This window comes from Rana temporaria, chromosome 3 (assembly GCF_905171775.1).
Source record: "Rana temporaria chromosome 3, aRanTem1.1, whole genome shotgun sequence".
Lineage (NCBI taxonomy): Eukaryota > Metazoa > Chordata > Amphibia > Anura > Ranidae > Rana > Rana temporaria.
The window spans coordinates 360,207,563-360,226,816 of NC_053491.1; the positions used below are offsets into that span (position 1 = coordinate 360,207,563).

The 19,254-nt window shown below is 43.0% G+C and overlaps 1 protein-coding gene across 12 annotated transcripts in view; it reads left to right on the forward strand.

Moving 5' to 3' along the window:
* The window catches only part of WNK1 (WNK lysine deficient protein kinase 1), a 199,295-nt gene extending 180,573 nt beyond the window's left edge, over positions 1-18,722 (forward strand). For 7 of the 12 annotated variants that reach the window (XM_040345270.1, XM_040345273.1, XM_040345271.1 and 4 more), the window contains 9 exons: positions 301-370; positions 3,907-3,977; positions 6,906-7,507; positions 8,483-8,685; positions 8,858-9,040; positions 9,957-10,049; positions 15,135-15,176; positions 15,817-16,007; positions 17,780-18,722. In XM_040345270.1, coding sequence (XP_040201204.1) covers positions 301-370; positions 3,907-3,977; positions 6,906-7,507; positions 8,483-8,685; positions 8,858-9,040; positions 9,957-10,049; positions 15,135-15,176; positions 15,817-16,007; positions 17,780-18,100 — 1,776 coding nt within the window. In that variant the 3' untranslated portion in view covers positions 18,101-18,722. The remainder of the gene's footprint in view (positions 1-300; positions 371-3,906; positions 3,978-6,905; positions 7,508-8,482; positions 8,686-8,857; positions 9,041-9,956; positions 10,050-15,134; positions 15,177-15,816; positions 16,008-17,779) is intronic. The other 5 variants (XM_040345272.1, XM_040345275.1, XM_040345276.1 and 2 more) reach the window with 5 other exon arrangements.
* Positions 18,723-19,254: the final 532 nt, after the last annotated feature.

The following is a 19,254-nucleotide window of genomic DNA, read 5'->3' on the forward strand; positions in this document are numbered from 1 at the left end:
AAGGGGGTGGGGACGAGCGAGCAACCCCCCCCCCCCCCAACCGTACCAGGGTGCATGCCCTCAACATGGGGGGGGGGGTGGGTGCTTCGGGGTTCCTTTAGTTTATAAAGGTGGTTACTGTTTTTTGCAGAAAAAAAAACTTTGATCCATTACTTTGTTTTATGAAGTCCCTTGAACTGCCAGCTGTAGTGTGGGCGACGGTGCTAAACATTTGGTGTGTATTCCTTCAGTGATATCTGGCTTTGGCATCTCTTCTGTTGGAGACAATGGAACCTATACATGAATATTTTTTTTTTTTAGCCTGTGACAGGTACAGCTACTACAACTGCTGCCGGTCCAGTGGATATCCAGCCCAAGCTTGCCACTGATGGTAAGTGTATCACAGCTTTATCTACATAAAGATTGACATCATTTGACAGCTATAGATCAGAAGGACTTTGTTAAAATGTACTGTATTGCATGCAAAGTTCTTTTTTTTTTTTTTTTTTCTTTCTTTCTTTCTTTTACAATTTGTTTAAACCTGTGCAGTGAACAGATGTTTTTGTCTGATCTTAACCAGAACACTACCTCCACAGAGGTTGCATGTGTGAGTTTTCTCTGGGTATGCATTTTACTCCCACATTCCAGGAAGACATGTTTGTAGGTCAAATGACTCCTATTGGAATTGGCCCTTGAATATGTATGTTTGCTAGTGCAATAGGGACCTTGGGGTAGAATCTCCTTTAGTACAAGAAACAGTTATGCATTCTTAGGAGTACACAAGGAGAAAATGCGCAAGATCTGAATACAACGATTCCTTAATATTATAAAAATATGCAATGATGAAAGTGATGGTGGTTATAAATAAATAAATATATATGAAAAATATAAATAAATAAATAATGTGCACGAGATTTGCACAATACAGAAAGAGTCCAATGCTCCAGGGGAAAAAAAAAAAAGTCCAGGGATGGACTGATAAAAGTTTTTGCAGGGGTCACAACTATAACCTCAGGGCTGCCATCATTGAAGAACAGAAACCATGTTCCGAGACTGTAACAAAAAGCAAGGGAAGAGGCGCCTCTAAGTGTAGATGTTTAAAGTAATTTAATATATAAAAGAGTACAGGCAACTCACATTTTTGAAGTTAAAAATAGGCATTTGTACATATTTCTTTAGAGGTGGTCGTCGGTTCTGTCACTTCTTCTGCTGTGCACTGTGCTGTGGGAAGCTGTCCTTCAACGCTGTAGGGTGTTGAGGCCGGTGGCGGTGGGGGAAGAGAGCTTGCAAGCCAGGCAAATAGAGTGGAGATGTTGCAGCAGCAGGATGGCACTGGTGACGTCACTGGAATATGCGACGCGTTTCCTAAGCGTACAAACTGCGCTGGTGCGGCAGTCGCGCTCCTTTATCAAGCATTCTTAGTAGTAGCTTTAATAAGGTAATCAGGGGTCAGGACTGCAGTTGTCAAATTTTAGGTGACCTTTGACTTGTAATATAGCGTTTCCATATATAATTAAGACTCAATGTTAATACTAGATTTGAAAGTGCTACAGTGTGCTTCACACGTCTTGCTGTTCTTACACGGAAATCATTTTATTTAGTTTTTTTTTACCCGTTTTCACATTTCTCACTGCCTCTAAACCAGTGTTTCTCGACCTTTTTCTGTCAAGACACCCTTCAAAATTATGCACAGTCTCAATCACATCAGCTTGCCTGGTACACAAAGCGAGGGCCGACTTTGATCCCACGGGAGTGCACAGGTGTCCCATTCATGTCTATTGGGATGCAACTGTTGCTCCCCATTTGACATCCCTGAACTCTGTCTGCATTCGAGGACAGGCACCCATGCAAATGTCAACTCTGTTCAGTCGCTGCGTCCCTATTGGCATGAATAGGATTGCCTGCACATGGATGCATAGGATAGCGGTGTATGGTTAAAGTGGGAGTCAATGCCAAAACTAAAATTGTTGCATCTATAGCCACCAATATTCTATCACTAACCTGTCTAGCCCCGAGAAGAAAAAAAATCAGTATACTTACCTTTTCTGTAGGCGATCCGACCCAATCTCCAGTGGCAGAACCTCTGATGTCACGCTAAACTGTTGGCCCCAGCTTTGCTGTGTAGATGGGTGCAGAGGCCATGTCCGTCAACGGAAGCCTCATAGTGGGTCTATGGGTGATGTCACTTCCCATTCATTTCATAGCCGCTGTCGGCCGTGTCCTCTGCATAGCTTCCGCCACTGGAGATCATGTCAGAGTTCCTGCAGAAAAGGTATGCATACAGATTTTTTTTCTTTTTATGGCTAGATAGGTTAGTGTTAGAATGTTGGTGGCTAAAAGATGGAGGGATTTTGGTTTTTAGCCTGGACTTCCACTTTAAGTACATCCATGTGAACCAGGGCTAAAATGTAATTTGTGACAGAGTTGCCTGGTACCTATACAATATTCAAATTCGTGAGCAATATGTAGTGGTAGGATGGACAGTGATCGGTATGTAGCAACAGGGCAGTCAGTGATGCGGGAGAGCACACCGCAAGTGCATTATTGTCAGCTAGAACTTCTTGTCACTGGGCAACACAATGCTGCCCTGTGAATACACATGCATTGCCCAAAGGAACCCAGAGAGTAATAAAAGGAGCACCACGGATGGACCAGCTGGGAAGTGCACAAAAGAGCCTTGACTGAAAAAAAATGGTGGGGCTAGGCGGTCTGTGATGAGTACGTCTATTGGTAGGGCAGTCAGTGAGCAGTATGTAGAGACAAGGCAGTCAATGAGCAGACAAAAGCTGCAGGGCTGGATGCTTGCAGGCCTATTATCTCTACTCCCCATTTTCAGCTGCTGGATCAGCCAAGTCTGCCACCTCTGGGAGGATGTAAGGAGGTGACCACACCCCTGGTCCTGTCCACCACCTGGCTGACCAAGGGAAAGCTGCTGAGCACCAGCATAATACTCTGCAAGGTGCAAAAGGGAAAAATCAATCCCGAACTATGGGGCGATCCATAGGCAACTCAACTGCTCATCCCCACTGTCGTCGACGCATACCTCCCTCTATGCGGCTTTGGAGGCAAATGAGTAGAAATGAAAGTGGTTGTAAAGGCTCAAGATTTTTTTTTTTTTTTTCATGTATGAATGTAAGAAACCACCGATGTGCGGTAGCCGCCGCCAATCCCCTTATACTTAATTGAGCCTCTCAATATAGCAATGTGCACAAGAGCAGCGACTCTCCCTTCTCATTGACTGAGACAGTAGCTGAATCCATTGGCTCCCACTACCTGTAAGATCACTGTAAGCCAATGAAGAGAGAGTGGGGAGCGGTGCCGAGCTGCGCTTTGTGTGAATGGACACAGAGCAGCTTGGGAGTGAGCCTGTTCAGGGGTCCACATAGCAAGCTGCTTTCTATAGAGGCACTTGGCATAAGGGAGGTACCACGTATACAGAGCAGGTAAGTATAACCTGTTGCTCCTTGGCAACCGATTATATCATCGTTTGGTAGGACGCGGTTGGGCAGCCCTGCAAGGGGTCGGACATGTACTAGTATTACGATCTGCAGCTGTCTAAGGCAGGCTTGATCAAGCTACTTCATCCACCCATTGTTCGTTGGTACAGTATTTGCCTGTTCGTAGTATTTTGTCATGGCACACCGGTTGAGAAAGGTTGCTCTAAACTATGAGACTTGACACACTCAGAGAGGAACCGATGGGTGAATTTGGAAGTGAAATACGGCCAACACCTCTCATGATTAGAATACTGTACTAACAATTATTTGTATACAAGTCCTGTTTAGTTTAGCATCCTTTATGCCATGTCAACACGAGTAGGGTCAGACTATTTACACCAGAACATCTACTGTGTTTTTACACAATTTAATTTAGAGAACTAATAGTGGAATGTAGGTATACCTTTTTCTAACTAATGTTTTCATTCAGTTCCAGAGCAGGCAAAAGCCAAGCCCGCAGCAGAGACGGGTGGTGGAGTCCTGAAAATGGGGCGATTTCAGGTTGGTGTCTCTTGTAATTTCATATTCTTGTTGACTTAACAGATATATTACAAGCAGAGTACTTGTAATGTACAGAGAAGCCTGTTTCTGGAAGCTGGGCATTTGGGCAGTGCCCATTCATTGCACTTTGTATATGCTCATATTCAGAATGACACCATCCCCCAATTTATTGTTGATAAATCTTGTTTCAGACTTTCTTTTCCACCCCCTGCATTCATGCTACACCTAACTAGGCCCCTTGCACAGCACAGCCAATGATGCCATGAGTGGGACAAAGTACACAGGTTTCAGCCATCTTGGATTCCTATGTGAGAATACAGTGTGGGCTCCTGTGGGACTACAAGGTGCAGGAGAATGCTTTTCCTAGTGGGACAGCAGGTTGCAGCAGAGTGGTTGACTTGTGGGACTACAGGTCACAGCAGATCGACTTTGTGGGATCGAAGAGGCCACACAACTTTTCTGGGAGCAATGGGGCACTGGCAGAATTAGTAGCTGTTAAATCTCTTAGAATAACTAGCACACTGGTGCTTAGTGCCTGACTCGGCTGATTCGAAGCACTGTTCCCAGCAAAGGTCTCTTTATACTGGTCAGCATCTGTCTCATTGATGGCAGAGAAGTGATGGTAGAGGTTGATTTGTCCAAATACCTCCTATATGTGGGGCAGAACTTGGGTTCAGCCCCCTGTGCGATATATACCTTGGGAGTTGGTGTGTTCCATACGGCTCTGACTCCTGCTACCTGTCTGGTATCTCCACTACTTACGGGGGAATATTTTCCCAGGGCCTTTGTTACAAGGTAGGAATTCTCATCTGTGAACACTGGTTTACAGCATCTGCATTTCTGGAATACGTGCTGTCTTGGACTGATTTGGTTGCAAGCAGAAGTTTTTCCCCCTCTCCTCCCCTCTCGTTAATAGAAGAGGAGGAAGTAGAGGAAGACCAGATATTCTCTCCCCATCATCTTCCAAAATTAAAGTAGAATTCTGAGATATAACTAACTCATCTTAAAAATGTGCCTGCCCCCACCTCCTAACATCTATGCTGACTAACATGCAAGAAAAATCTGTAAACTTTTGCAGATTTTCAGGCTGTTCCAGTTCAGTTGTGTGACCTGGCTCACCTGTGTAAGCCTTTGGTGGCTGCAGGAGAGAGGAGATGGTGCAAACAATGGATGGACTATAGATGGCGTCGCCACTTCCAGGCATTGCCAGCTGTTGCCAAGTGCTCTCTCCTCTCCCCTTAAGCCGACACTGGCTGACACGGGAGATCATGTGCCTGGACCACAACAGCCTGAATATAGGTAAATATACAGATCTTTCCTGCACAGGTTAGTCAGAATAGATCTTAGGAGGGGGCAGGATTAGTTGACTATATACTGGAGTTCTACTTTAACCACTTGCCTCCCAAGTCACATACCTAGTACGTCATTTGACTTCAAGTGGTTGTACCAGGGTGATGCCTGTAGCAGCTAACTATACCTGGCTTTCTTTTAGTGCAGGGTGTCAGGCCCACAGACAGTTCAGGCTACACCTGCAGGCAGTGCACAAAAATGCTTCTTCCCACGTGTGCACAGCAACCAGCCACAAAACCCCAACACATTTGAAACTTCCACAATGTAGTTTTTTTTCTTCTGAACAAGTACAGGATAAAACAATACAGAAGCTACCATGTTTCAGCCATTCCTGGCCCTAGTAGTAGCAAGGTATGGCAATCACACATCTAAAAACAACGTCATCAAATATATATATATAAAAAAAATGCTTACCAGACACAATAGGCGTACAACATTGCATATGAACAAAGGGAAAAACTAAAAGCATGAGGGGGAAAAAAGATGCATTCTGGTCTTAAACGTAAAGTAGAAGTGTGAGCTATAAAAAAGCAATAGCTATACTCGCCTATGTGGCTGCGGCATCGGTTTGATGCTGCAACTATCTCCAGGCTTGATAACTTGGCAATCACATAGCTGCTAATTGCTCAGTCCTGGTCATCACTGAGCAGATAGTGGTGACTATCACGCAATGGCTCTCCACTCTGCTCACTGTGACAGGAGCAGCTAGCTGGTTTAGGCTCTCAGCGGCACACTGAGAGGCTGCTCTAGCTGCCGGTCAGGCATTTGGGCAGAATTTAAAATTTTCGGGTTCCCTTCAGAGCCTGGACCAGCTCTGTGACATCAGCTGACAGACAGTTGTAACCAGCTGTTAGTGGAATCTGGGTCGTAGGCGTGCAGAAATAGGTGCACTCTTATGACCCAGTAGAGAAGTATGGCTAAAAAAGCTTTGGCCATATATCTCAAAGAACCAAAAAGCTTCAAGAGGAAGTAAACATCTACATAAATCTGCTCCAAAAATAAATAAATAACCCATATTGTGCCGGTGTTCTTTCCATGTTTAGCAACATTGTATTGTCTGGACATGGTGGGTCATATATGCACAAAACCTATATGGACTCGCAGTGGCCTTCATTTGCATCCCACATGTTGTAACCTGCAGTCCGAACAAGTGATATTCACGCTTTACAATCGGCATATGTATTGAGCCCACATTTGAAAAAAACCTTCACCTGAAGACAAGACTCAGATATTTTTTGTTTCTTTTTTTTTTTGTCAAAAAGGCTGAGTAAAATAAGCAATTCCAAGGTTATTGCCCTCCTAGAAGAGGAGTGACAACCTTCTTGGAAATGTACATTGCTACAAACCTACAAAATGTAGGTTTATCAGACAAATGTTCATTCGTGGACCTTCACCCTCAGGAAGTATTTAAACTGCTCTAGGCTTACACAGGATCGCTGCAGAAAATAGCACCATGTCCTTACACAGAGTTGGGCTTTTAAGTTTCTTCTGTAGAAACAGAATAGAAAAAAATATGCTGATACGGGGGTTTGGGTTTGGCAAAGAAGGCAAAGTTCTCATATTTCTCTTTTCCTGTAGGTGTCTGTAGCTGTAGACGATGTCCTGAAGCTGAGTGAGGAGCCAAAATTGCCACAGCGGGAATTTTCATCCACCTCATCCACCACCTCTTCTTCTTCTTCTTCCATGTCGTGTAGCAGCCCAGAGAGTACACTGGTGAAGCCAAGGCTCAGTGCATCTGGGTCCTTGGACATAGTGGATGGTGTAGGACCAGTCCAAGTTCCCACACATGGCTCCTCCTCAAAACAGTCTGTACAGGTGGGGCGTTTCCAGGTTACCACCTCCATCGCTGATAGAGTAGGCCGTTTTTCAGTATCTCGTGCACAGGATGGCCCATCATCGGGTCACACAGAGACAGAACAGCCACGAGCTTCTTCTCCAAAGATGCAACCCCATCTCAATGGACCATCTTCCCATACCGAATCATCAGCCACCCTAAGCGATCCACCCAAAGGAGTCCATGATGAAAGCCTGGGGAGCCCTGTTATGCCTCACCCTCTAGGTTCAAAGGCCAGCTTGCAAAGTCTCAGCAACTCCTTTAACTCTTCCTACATGAGCAGTGACAATGAATCCGATATAGAAGACGAGGAGCTAAAGAAAGAGCTTCGGCGGCTACGGGATAAGTGAGTGACCACGCTCTTCTGAAAGCTTTTTACTGAATGTTTTGTTTTCTTATGCGGTTTTCATTTTCGTTTTTCATTTTTTCTGCGCTATAAACAAAACCAAAAGTGACAATTTAGAAAAACACTATTTTGTACTTTCTGCTATAATAAATATCCCCAATAATTTTTTTTTTTGTTTTTTTTAAAGCAAATGTTTTCCTCGGTTTAGGCCAATATATGTATTCTACATACTTTTGGTAATAAAAATCGCAATAAGAGTATATTGATTGCTGTCAGCGTGAGGAAAACAAAAAGCCAATTACCGGCTTTTGTGTAAGGGACATCGGTCCCGAGTGGAAGAGGCACATCCACATCATCAGTCCTGACCAGTACCCCCTGCCAGTGCAAAACAGTGCCATCTATCAATGCCCATCAGTGGTGCCAGTCAGTGCCACCTAGCAGTGCTGCCTATCAGTCTCACCTACCAGTGCTGATCAGTGCCACCTATTAGTGCCAATTTTCAGTGCCCACTAGTGCCACCTATCAATGCCACATCTCAGTGTCGCCTCTGTGCCCAACAGTGCCCACAGTGCAGCCTATCGGTGCCCATCAGTGCAACCTCATCAGCGTACATTAATGAAGAAGAAAAATTACCCGTTTGCAAAATTTTATAACAAAATATAAAACGGTTTTGTATTTTTTTTTTTTTTTTTTTTAAACAAAAAATAATCATTGTTTGGGTACAGTGTTGTATGACCATCCATTCAAAGAGTGAGAGCGCTGAAAATTGGTCTGGGCAGGAGGGGGGTTTAAGTGCCCAGTAAGTGGTTAAAGAAGAAACAGCCGAGCTGTCATATTCTTAATTGAGAAAGGCTTTGGTAATTGATCTGCACATATTTACAAGCATTTATACACGTGTTTTTGTTTAATTTATTTCTTATGTTGGTGTATATGGGAACTCTGCATCATGTACATGATTTGTTTGCTTTCCCACAGGCACCTGAAGGAGATCCATGAGTTACACAGTCGCCAGAAGCAGGAAATTGAGCAGCTATACTCAACCTTAGGCAAAGTCCCTCCTTCTGTCATAATCCCTCCTGCAGCGCCCCTCTCAGGTCGGAGGAGGAGACCCACCAAAGGGAAAGGCAGCAAGTCCAGTAGGGGGAGTTCTCTTGGGAACCGCAGTCCCCAGCTTTCAGGTACCTAGGAGAAGCAAGTCTATATATTACATATATAATGTATTTTTCATTACAGACAGGGAAGGTAGTGAGTGCCTTGGAAACCACTAACTCAGAGGCCAACCCACTGGAAATATAACACTCCTCCCATAATCCTCTCTGGCTCATCTATATTCTATTCTTTTATCTGTAGGTGACCTGTCCACACAGAGTGCTCCTGCCACCATTCCCCCCCAGCAGAACCTTCTCCTTCCCCCTACTAGTGTGCCGGACCCCGGACACCACCTGAAACCCTCACCCTCCAGTGACATCCTCTGCTCTGCCTTCACCAGTGACGCTGCCCTCTCTGTGCCCAGTTTATCCGCCCAGGGACAAGGTAAACCCAAAAGGCACACCCTGGGAACATTTACCTTTTCTAAAACTAGCTGGGAATACTCTGTCACCTTCCCATTTTCCACAGGTGCTAGTGGGAGGCTCCTCTGACACGTGTTTTTTCCTGGTCTTAGCAGTGCAGGATTGTCCTCTAAATACAGCTTATGATTTTTTAGAAAGCAAGGTTATTTCCCTAGTTTAAATATTGATTTGCACTATGCATATTTCTCTTGGTCCTAGATAGAACATCTGGCTTATAGCCCATATAAACTTAAATAACCATTTAACTGGCCATTCAGAGACCTTAGATAAATATATTTATTAGTATCTGGGCTACAATCAAACGGTACAAAGCTACTGGTTTATATCACATAAATGGCCTAAATATGGAGCTTTTTTTTTTTTATCTAAAGCCCTGTTACTGTGTGTATACACACACACCTCCAACTGTACATCTGAAGTGGCTGGATTATAACACATCCTGAATATATAAGCATTTATCCAACTGTACATCCATAGCTTACAGCATTGGTGCAGTCTAAATATAGAGCCAAATATCCTGCGATGGGCAGGAGACGCAAGGGCTGGTATGGCTTCCATGCTGCCTGCAATTTGCCAAAAAAGTGTTTAAAAAGTAGTTCAGCAGTCTTTGGGGGGGGGGGGGGGGGATTAAATAAAAAGTAGTTCAGCCATCGTAAGTTATGAACTTTGATATTTGACTTTTTTGTTTTTTCTCACTGTCCTCTGCACTGCTCTGTGTTGGCACTAAAATGCTGGACAGGGCAGCACAGATTGAACGCCACTCCAAACACTCTTATCCAAAGTTTCCCTTTTACATGTGCTGTCTTGTGATTTGTGACCTGTCTCTGCAGCGTCTGTCTCTGTCCTCTTGTCTTTGTTTTATTCCATCTCCACCACAGGCTGGGCCAAGTTTAACTGTGCATCAGAGCGGGTATCCTTCAAAGTTGCTGGCAGGAGGACGCGATTTCTGAGTACGCCCTGCTTGGCTCTTTGTGTGTAACTCTTTACTCCTTCCTTGTCTTTCTCTTTCCCTCCCACCCCTTTCCTGCCATGCATGCACCCCGCTCGCCATGAGCTGCAGATCTGATTCCTGCTGAGGCAGAAGAGGAACAGTGGGGATTTTGGGGGTCGTGTTTTTTTTTTTTTTTTTATTGCACTTTCATAAATCTCATACCGTTCTTTTGAACTGAGCTTTGTTTTCTTGTTTTTTGCCTTTTTTTTTAAAGCTTCTGCTATTTGCTTCTAAAAAATAAGGAAGGGCCAAAATATATTTTTAAAGTATTGTATTGTATTGTAGACATGTAGTTCTGAACATTGGCGTGCAACAGATTTTTCTTCCCTTCCCTTGTGGCAGAAATGAGAGCGGTCATCTTCAGTGTTTAGCTGTTTTATCAATACCACTGGTCTATATAAACTATTTCGCTGCAACTTATCAGGAGAGCAAACAATGGCCATCCTGCAAAAGTTGCTGAGTTGTGGTAGTGTGGAAAATATAAAGGACACTTGTCCTGAAATATTGGGGCTCTGATTGGTCACATGCCAGCATGTGACCAATCAAAATTGCTCTGATCCTTCCTGGCTGGCCAAAAGAAAGAAGGGAAAGGTGAGCAGGGCTTTTAAAATTCCAGACTGCTGCACCAGCTGTGTGGGCAGTGACAACTAATCGCCCATGGAGATAAATGCAGCCGAGTGTAACCTTGTGAAAAGCTAAACTTAAACTTTACATTTTTTCCTTAGATGCCAAAAAAGCTGGTTAGTGTGCATCCAATACGAGAGAAGCAAAGTGCAGGAGCAGTTTTGTGCTGGATTACTGCACAGTTCTGGATGAAATATGCTAGAATTTGAATGATTCTTGTATTTTAGAACATTTTTGCTTAGCCCATAATTCAGCCTAAATCCAGTATCTGCAGATCACACGGACACGACACCAAGTTAGATCTTGGTTGAATATAACAAAGTACTTTAAATACCCTCCCGTTCTTTCCTCTGTCTGACTGCTTCTGTTGGCCTCAGTTTCTGCTGCAGCTTACACGACAGGCTTCTATAACCTAACATACAGATCCCATAATTGGCTGCATACAGAGCTGTTTTCTGCCCCCTTTGCATGTTATGTCAGCATTCTGTCCCATGTCTTTTTTTTTAAAGCCCTTTGATAATACCGATACATTGATTTGGTTTATTAAATAACCACCAGCGTGGTTTTTAGCTTATTAATAAACAGTGAAATCTGTATCAGTATTGCTGATTCTACTGACATTAACAATTCCTATCAACATCACTAGCTGGGTCGCTGTATAGTGTTGGCACAAATGGGGATGTTTAAAGCTGAACTCCAGGTATGGTTTTATTTTCATAGTTACTATGGTCCAGCCTGGACCAATATAAGTATGTATGTTCCATGCTTGGCCGATTTCTGTGGAAGTAAAGAATCATTGTAGCAGCTGCTACTACAGTGATCCTCGCTGTCTTCCGGGTCCAATGCCAAGCGCCTGTCCCACTGCATAGTGTAGTGAATATGAGATTGCTTGCTTAGCACTTGCATCTTTTCCTAATGATTACAAAGCATTTTTTGTTTGCATGTGGAGTGGGGAGAGGCTGAAAGGAGAAACTGTCAGCGACTACAATGATTCTTTACTACCTTAGGGATCAGCCAGGTTTTGAACATGTATACTTAGATTGGTTCAAGCTGTATTAGTGTACAGTATATACACAAAAAAAAACATATCTGGAGTTCATCTTTAACCACTTCGACCCTGGAAGATTTTACCCCCTTCCTGACCAGAGCACTTTTTACAATTTGGCACTGGGTTGTTTTAACTGACAATTGCGTGGTCATGCAACACTATACCCAAATGAAATTTGCGTCCTTTTTCCCCCACAAATAGAGCTCTCTTTTGGTGGTATTTGATCACCTCTGCGGTTTTTGTTTTTTGCACTATGAACCAAAAAGGCCGAAAATTTTGGGGAAAAAAAAAAGTTTTTCTTACTTTTCTGCTGTATTAAATACCCCCCCCCCAAAAAAAATATATATATATATATATATATATATATATATATATATATATATATATATATATATATATATATATATATATATATATATATACTCCGTTTAGGTCGATATGTATTCTTCTACATATTTTTGGGGAAAAATTACAATAAGTGTATATTGATTGGTTTGCACAAAGGTTCAAGCGTCTACAAAATAAGGGATAGATTTATGTCTTTTTTATTTATTAGTTATGGTGGTGATCTGCGTTTTTTTTTTTTTTTTCGGGATTGCGGCAGGTTGATCGGACACTGATAGCCACTGATTACTGTATAAATGTTACTAGCAGGGAAAGGGTTAAACACTAGAAGACATGACAGAGATCGATGTTCCCGATGAAAGGGGAAATGCCTTGTTTACATAAGCAGTTCCCCATTCTGCGCCTCCTCGCCATGATCGAGGGCCGCCAGCGGACATCGAGTCCACGGGACACGCGAGCACACTCCGGTAGCGCCCACTATCCTGTTTTTGCGGACTGACATCCGTTTGCACAAGAGAGCCATTCTGCCAATATACGTTGTGAGCCAATCGGCAAGCAGTAAATAAAGATAATCTAAATACATATATATTTTTCTTTATATCAAAAGTACATACCGTTCTGAGCATTACTTGCAAGCCTTTCAGTCAACTGAATTAAAGCAAGAAAAAAAAAAAAACTTGCAAGCTTTTGCGGTCTTACTACCTACACTGACAGGATGAAAACTGTACGTAGGTAAATAAGTTTGCTGCAGCTGCACTAATGGTGTGCACCTTGTGAGATAGTGGAGGAGAAAGCAGTGCTGGATCTGTAAGCTGTATATAAGCGAACAGGGTATGCTTTCCCAAGACGGTGGAGGAGAAAGCAGTGCTGTATATAAGCTGGCAGGGCATGTCATGTCAAAGAGTGGAGGAGGAAGCAGTGCTGGGATCGGTAAACAAAATGTTAGTGGTGATAGTGTGTGCCTCCAGATAGTGGAAACAGTGGATTATCCATAAACTGTATATAAAGTGACCGTGTGGGCTTTGTCAGATAGTGGCAGAAGAAGCTGTGCTGGGTCATCTACCACCTGTATACAAGGTAGGCAAAGTGTGTCTTGACAGATAGTGGAGGACAAAGCCATGCTGGATCAATATTTTAAGGTAAGGTTGTGCCCTATCAAATGGCAAAGAGGTAATGCTTGGGTCATTGACTGGAGATATTATCTAAATTTAGGTTATAGAGGATCCAGGAAAAGAGCCTTGTAGGTTGGAGTTAGCGATTTGGACTTTAATTCTAATTGTAAGCTAGTAGAGGGGCCGACAGAAAAGCAAGAAAAGATGGCGAAGGTGCAGAACAGATTAGGTTGGGTTGGAGTGTCACCAATCTGATCAGTGGACATTTACAGAGGAGAGTGTTGAGTGTTGACCATAGTTAATCTGGGATGTGATGAGGGCTTTCATGGCTTCAGTCTGAGATGGCATGGTGTTGTGATCAGCTTTTACTAGTTCTTCTGTTTGAGGTGTTTGATGAACCCTGTTTGTCATGAGCAGGGAGCTGCACTGGGCAGGTTGCCTAACAAATGGCAAATCACACATATACTAGGCAATAGACCCCTCAGTACAAGAAGTTCTCTTCCAGAAATGGTATGCTATGGTTAGCATGAGATCCAGTTGCAGATGAGCAAGCCTCATGCCGCGTATACACGATCATTTTTCGGGTTGTAAAAAACGTTTTTCAGGCTCTAGAAAAAACGTCATCATTAAAACAGCCTTGCCTACACACGATCGTGGAAAAAAAATGCTCTAGCAAAGTGCAGTGACGTACAACACGTACGACGGCACTATAAAGTGGAAGCTCCATGCGGATGGCGCCACCCTTTGGGCTGCTTTTGCTGATTTTGTGTTAGTAAAAGATGATTGCCACTTTTCAGTCTGTTACAGCGTGATGAATGTGCTTACTCCATTACGAACGCTAGTTTTACCAGAACGAGCGCTCCCGTCTCATAACTTGCTTCTGAGCATGCGCAGGTTTTTCACGTCGTTAAAGCCCACACACGACTGTTTTTTACAACCCGACAAATGATCGTGTGTACGCGGCATTAGTCTCCAAATTGACTGTGAGTAAACCAGTGTCTGTCACTTCTGGAAAAAAAAAAGGTGTGAAACAAAGCCCAACTGTAGAGTACAATAACTCTGGTCAGGTGGTTCTCTAGCACTGTAGGACCTCAGAGCCACCTTAGGTTTACATAGAGCACCACACAAGTTCAAGAGTATTTATTTCATCATTGTGTTTTGGGGCCTAGTCGTGTTTTAGCCCCTGAAACGAGATGGCCTAACTTTGGACTTCTATGATGAAATAATTATTCTTGGACTGCTAAATTTTTTAAGTGGTACATTTTGTTTTCTGTATGCCTCTGGGAGAAATACTGCAGAATGGCTGCGCCAACTGTCCCCTGCTTCTGCTTCACAGAATGTTCTTGTCTTCATTGCAGGTTTTTTGAGTTTGTGTACATGGGCAAATGCAGTGTTGCGTTTGTCACATTTAGCTGGTGTTCGAGATGCTTCAGGGTTCCATTACAGTTGCATTTGACCAGCAGGTGACCACCTCCTTTTGACTTGTTTTACCACTTCCTACGTTGGTATAAGCCGCTTGCCTTTTAGTTCTTGGACTCGGTAATGCTTGGGACCTTACAAAGATTCAAAACCGCGTTCATGCTTCTACACTTTCTCTGTATCAGCAGAATATTTACACTTTCTGCAATATCCCCTCCCCTTCCTAGTTTAACTCATTGAGTTGTCTCTGCCTAATACCAGCTTTTATTACCCAGCCATTGAAGATGCACATATTCCCAGCATGCCTTGCCTAGGTGGTGGAACTTGTAACTCCTGGTTGGTCCGCTTTTGCTTAATCTGCAGCCATTGGCCGGGGTCTTGGTGGAGCTTTTTGCTCTCTGCTTGGTTCTGCCCGTTTCCTGTGCTCCGTTTTTATCTGATCCCCCTCACCCACCCAGCTATCTCCGTTGTTGGGATGTCAGCTCTGTGCTAACACATGTCTCTCTTTCTGCTTCAGGGAAGATGGTGAAAAAAGTCTGCCCTTGCAACCAGCTCTGTAGTAACTATCTTTTCTATATATATCTATATCATTTCTGTGTTTCATTTTCTGCAAACTGTTGCTCATCATTGTACAAATTTTGAGAGCCCTGTGTGACCCACATATTGCACCCTCTGTCTTGTCATCTAGTGGAGTCTCAGTAACCAGCAGAAAACTTGACGTTTTGCATTACTTTGCACTTATATATTATACAAAGGTAGAGTACTGGAAATCTACTCAATGGGACATTTATAACGGTTGTTCAGGGTGAAAAACAAAAAATAAAATGGAACGTCATATTTTCTGAACTGCTTATTTAGAAAACACGTTTTTACTGCTTTTGTCCCAAATAAAAATTTACAAAATGGCATGTTTTAAGAAGCGCAGCAGTGGTCAGTTATCCCTCATATTAAACACTGGTAAACTTAGGGCATGAAGGGTGCTTGTGGTTGGGAATACAAGATATAGATGTGACACAGCAGAGTATAAAAGGTCTCAAAGTTTAAATTGAAGAGCGTTTTGGCCTTTCTGCTTACACCTTTTAATGAGGGAATGTAAAGAAGCTGGATTGTCATGAAAGTCTCTGTAAGCTGTCATTCTTTGTTTATGGGGAACGGAAGCCGTGCCATTGGTTTGAACATTTTTGTTTTCTTTATTTTAGGGACAAGCAGTACAAATACAGTTGCCCCTTCCACTGCTCCAGTCCCACAAACAAACACAGCCCCGGTGTCCTCCAGTCGCAAAGGGACATTCACAGACGATCTGCACAAGCTTGTCGATAACTGGGCTCGGGACGCCATGAACCTAACTGGAAAAAAGAGCAGCAAAACACCAGGACACCCCAACTATGAAGTGAGTTGAAGAATCCCGCTTCCCTGATGAGTTAATATTACATTAGAAATTATTTCATTACTTTGGCATCTTTATCCAAAATTTAATTTTCCAGAACCCTTTCCCTAAAAACAATTGACCCAACTCAGCTGAGGTATTACATTCCTACCTTCCCCTCTCTTCTAGTTGCAAACTTTAAAGGGGAACTCTGCAAATTTTTGGTCAGTTTGGTTGGGAATACAAGATCACATGGCCAGCTTGAGCTAACAAATAGAAAGGGAATCCCTCGTCTAATTCAGCAGTGTGTGCCCAAAATGGTAGAAGATATTGCATGGGAAACTCGCAGCATAACAGTAAATCATTGCACAAAATCTGCACACCAACATCTTCTAGTGCTCACCTGCTTTTTGTGCTTTCATACTTTGAGATCCTGACCTGGGAAAATTGTGTTTTGCTGTTTTGTGTCCTTGCAAAGCTGATTCGCCCTCTATTTGTCCTGGTAAGCATTGTTAGCAGTATAGAAAATGATGATCAATCAAAAATGTTTGAGTTGTCACAAGAACAGAAATAGAATTTTCAACAAGTAAACCTGTTCTGGTGACAGCTGTATATAAATAGGAGCTCTCCTCAGTTTTGGTGGCTTTGCACTATGTGTGTAGAGCAGGAATGGAAGGGAAATTGCCAAGATTGGATACAGACAGCAAAAAAAAAAAATCCTAATAGGTTTTGAATCATTCACTGGTCTAAAACTCGTTTTGGTTTTTGCACACACTTAAAACAAAGGGCAGCCTTTAAAAAAGCATACTACTTTGGTGTGGAGGTATACAGTGCATCCGGAAAGTCTTCACAGCGCTTCACTTTTTCTACATTTTGTTACAGCCTTCTTCCAAAATGGATTAAATTCATTATTTTCCTCAATTCTACAAACAATACCCTATAATGACAAGAGGTCAAGAGAGTTCTGGAGCAGGTTTTCATCAAAATTAATGTAAATTGCTGCATTCATTTTTGCCTCTATCCTGACTAGTTTCCCAGTTCCTGCCGCTGAAAAACATCCCCACAGCATGATGCTGCCACTACCATGCTTTACTGTAGGGATGGTATTGCCCAGGTGATGAGCAGTGCCTGGTTTCCTTCAGACATAATGCTTGCCATTCAGGCCAAAGAGTTCAATCTTTGTTTCATCAGACCAGAGAATTTTGTTTATCATGGTCTTAGAGTGCTTTAGGTGCCTTTTGGCAAACTCCTGCAGACGTTTTTCTGTACCCTTCCCCAGATCTGTGCCTCGATACAATCCTGTCTCGGAGGTCTACAGACAATTCCTTGGACTTTATAGCTTGATTTGTGCTCCGACATGCACTGTTAACTGTGGGACCTTGTATAGACTGGTGTGAGCCTTTCCAAATCTTGTCCAATCAAGTTGTAGAAACATTGCAAGGATGATCAGTGGAAACAGGATGCACCTGAGCAAAATTTTGAGTGTCATGGCAAAAGCTGGGAATACTTATGTACATGGGATTTATTTATTTTTTTAAATCAATTTTCAAATAAACTTATTTCACGTTGTCATTATGGGGTACGGTTTGTAGAATTCTGAGGCAAATAATGAATTTTAATCCATTTTGGAATAAGGCGGTAACATAACAAAATATGGAAAAAGTAAAGTGCTTTGAATACTTTTTGGATGCACTGTAAATCCATTTATAGAGACAAGATAAAATAGGCTCTGTATTTCAATTACATACACATCCTTTGTGGTTGATATGTCTCAAAGAGTTTCTTCTTTTTCTCAGGGTCCTGGTATGGCTCGGAAATTTTCTGCCCCTGGACAGTTGTGCATGAATCTGCCTTCTTCCCTTGGGGTACCAGTCTCCATGCCTACAGCCTCTGCCAACTCCCTGGCTCAGTACCCCAAAGGCGTCTGCCCCCCTCAGCAGTTCGGTTTCTCTGGCGCAGCCTTTCAAGGGCAGTGGAGTGGACCTGGACTACCACCATCTTCCCAGCCCATCAACCAGTTCCCTCCGACTGTGACTACTTCCTTACAGAACTTTAACATCAGCAACCTTCAAAAATCAATCAGTAACCCTCAGGGGTCCAACCTGAGGACTACCTAGCAGGAGAATGGCAGGTGAACCCCGACAAATACTGCAAAACTGAGGGAAAGAGCAGGAGGGTAGAGTGCTACAAGATCTTCTCAGCCACCGCAAGCCCCACAGTGCTATTACTCCTGTCTCTCGCGTTCGCTTCTGTCCCTGTTTCTCTGTCCAAGGAGGCGGGACCCCGTTCCATCTGAAAGGTTGCTGTGAGCGCTCTGAAATTGTGCACAATGGCCGTAGCACATTCAGGAAGACGGGAGTGAGGGAGGTTCCAGACCCGTTTGATGAGCAGCAGATAGGGGTTGCTGTCTTCTCTGCTCTTACGGTATATAGGTCATTAATGCTTTCAATTTAAGAACTTTTTAACGGCTATTGACTGCAGCATTATACTTGTATGAATTAAAGTAAATATATAAATATATATAAATATATAAAAAGTAATTGAAAAAAAAAAAGTTCGGTGAGGACAATACTCTGCCATCAGTTATGATGTGGATACACTGTGATATAATATATTTATGTTGTTGGACAACATTAGTAGTTATGATAAAATAGCGCAATGTTAAGAAGGTTACAGAGAAAACCAGAACATCACGCTCCTATCTCCTCATCAGTCACTTTAATAAAAAGAAAAAAATCATTTTGGCTCTGTCCTGTCCTTTTATTGATTTTAATGTGAATGTAAAATTGTACAGAACTTGAACCTAGCTTTGTTGTCCCACGGTTATCTGTTGCATATTTGGTGCCTTGAGAGACATTCAGCCTGAAAGTTCCTCTCCAAGGAGGGAGAGAGCTGGTTTGTGGCTGCGCCTCTCTGTCCCCCAGCAGGGACACATAAGTATTGTCTGCTTTTAGTAAAACCTAATGTGCTGGCAGGTCCAGAGAGAGGCAGAGAGTGCAGCAGGTGGTCTGAGTCTTGGGGTTGGAGTAAGTGACAAATGCATGCTGGAGTTGTACCGCTGTCCTATCCTTGTACACATGGAGTTGGTTAGAGTTGGCTTCAGCTGGAAGTTAGAAGTGAATAAGGAAGTATTTTTCAGATGGCTATCAAGCAGTCACCGCTGATGGAAGGCATGTATTCTTTCCTCTTGGTGAAGGACTTGGGTTTTTATCTGCCAAGGTATTGCAGTTTCCCGGCAATACATGGGATACAAAAGCTATGCTTTTCATTT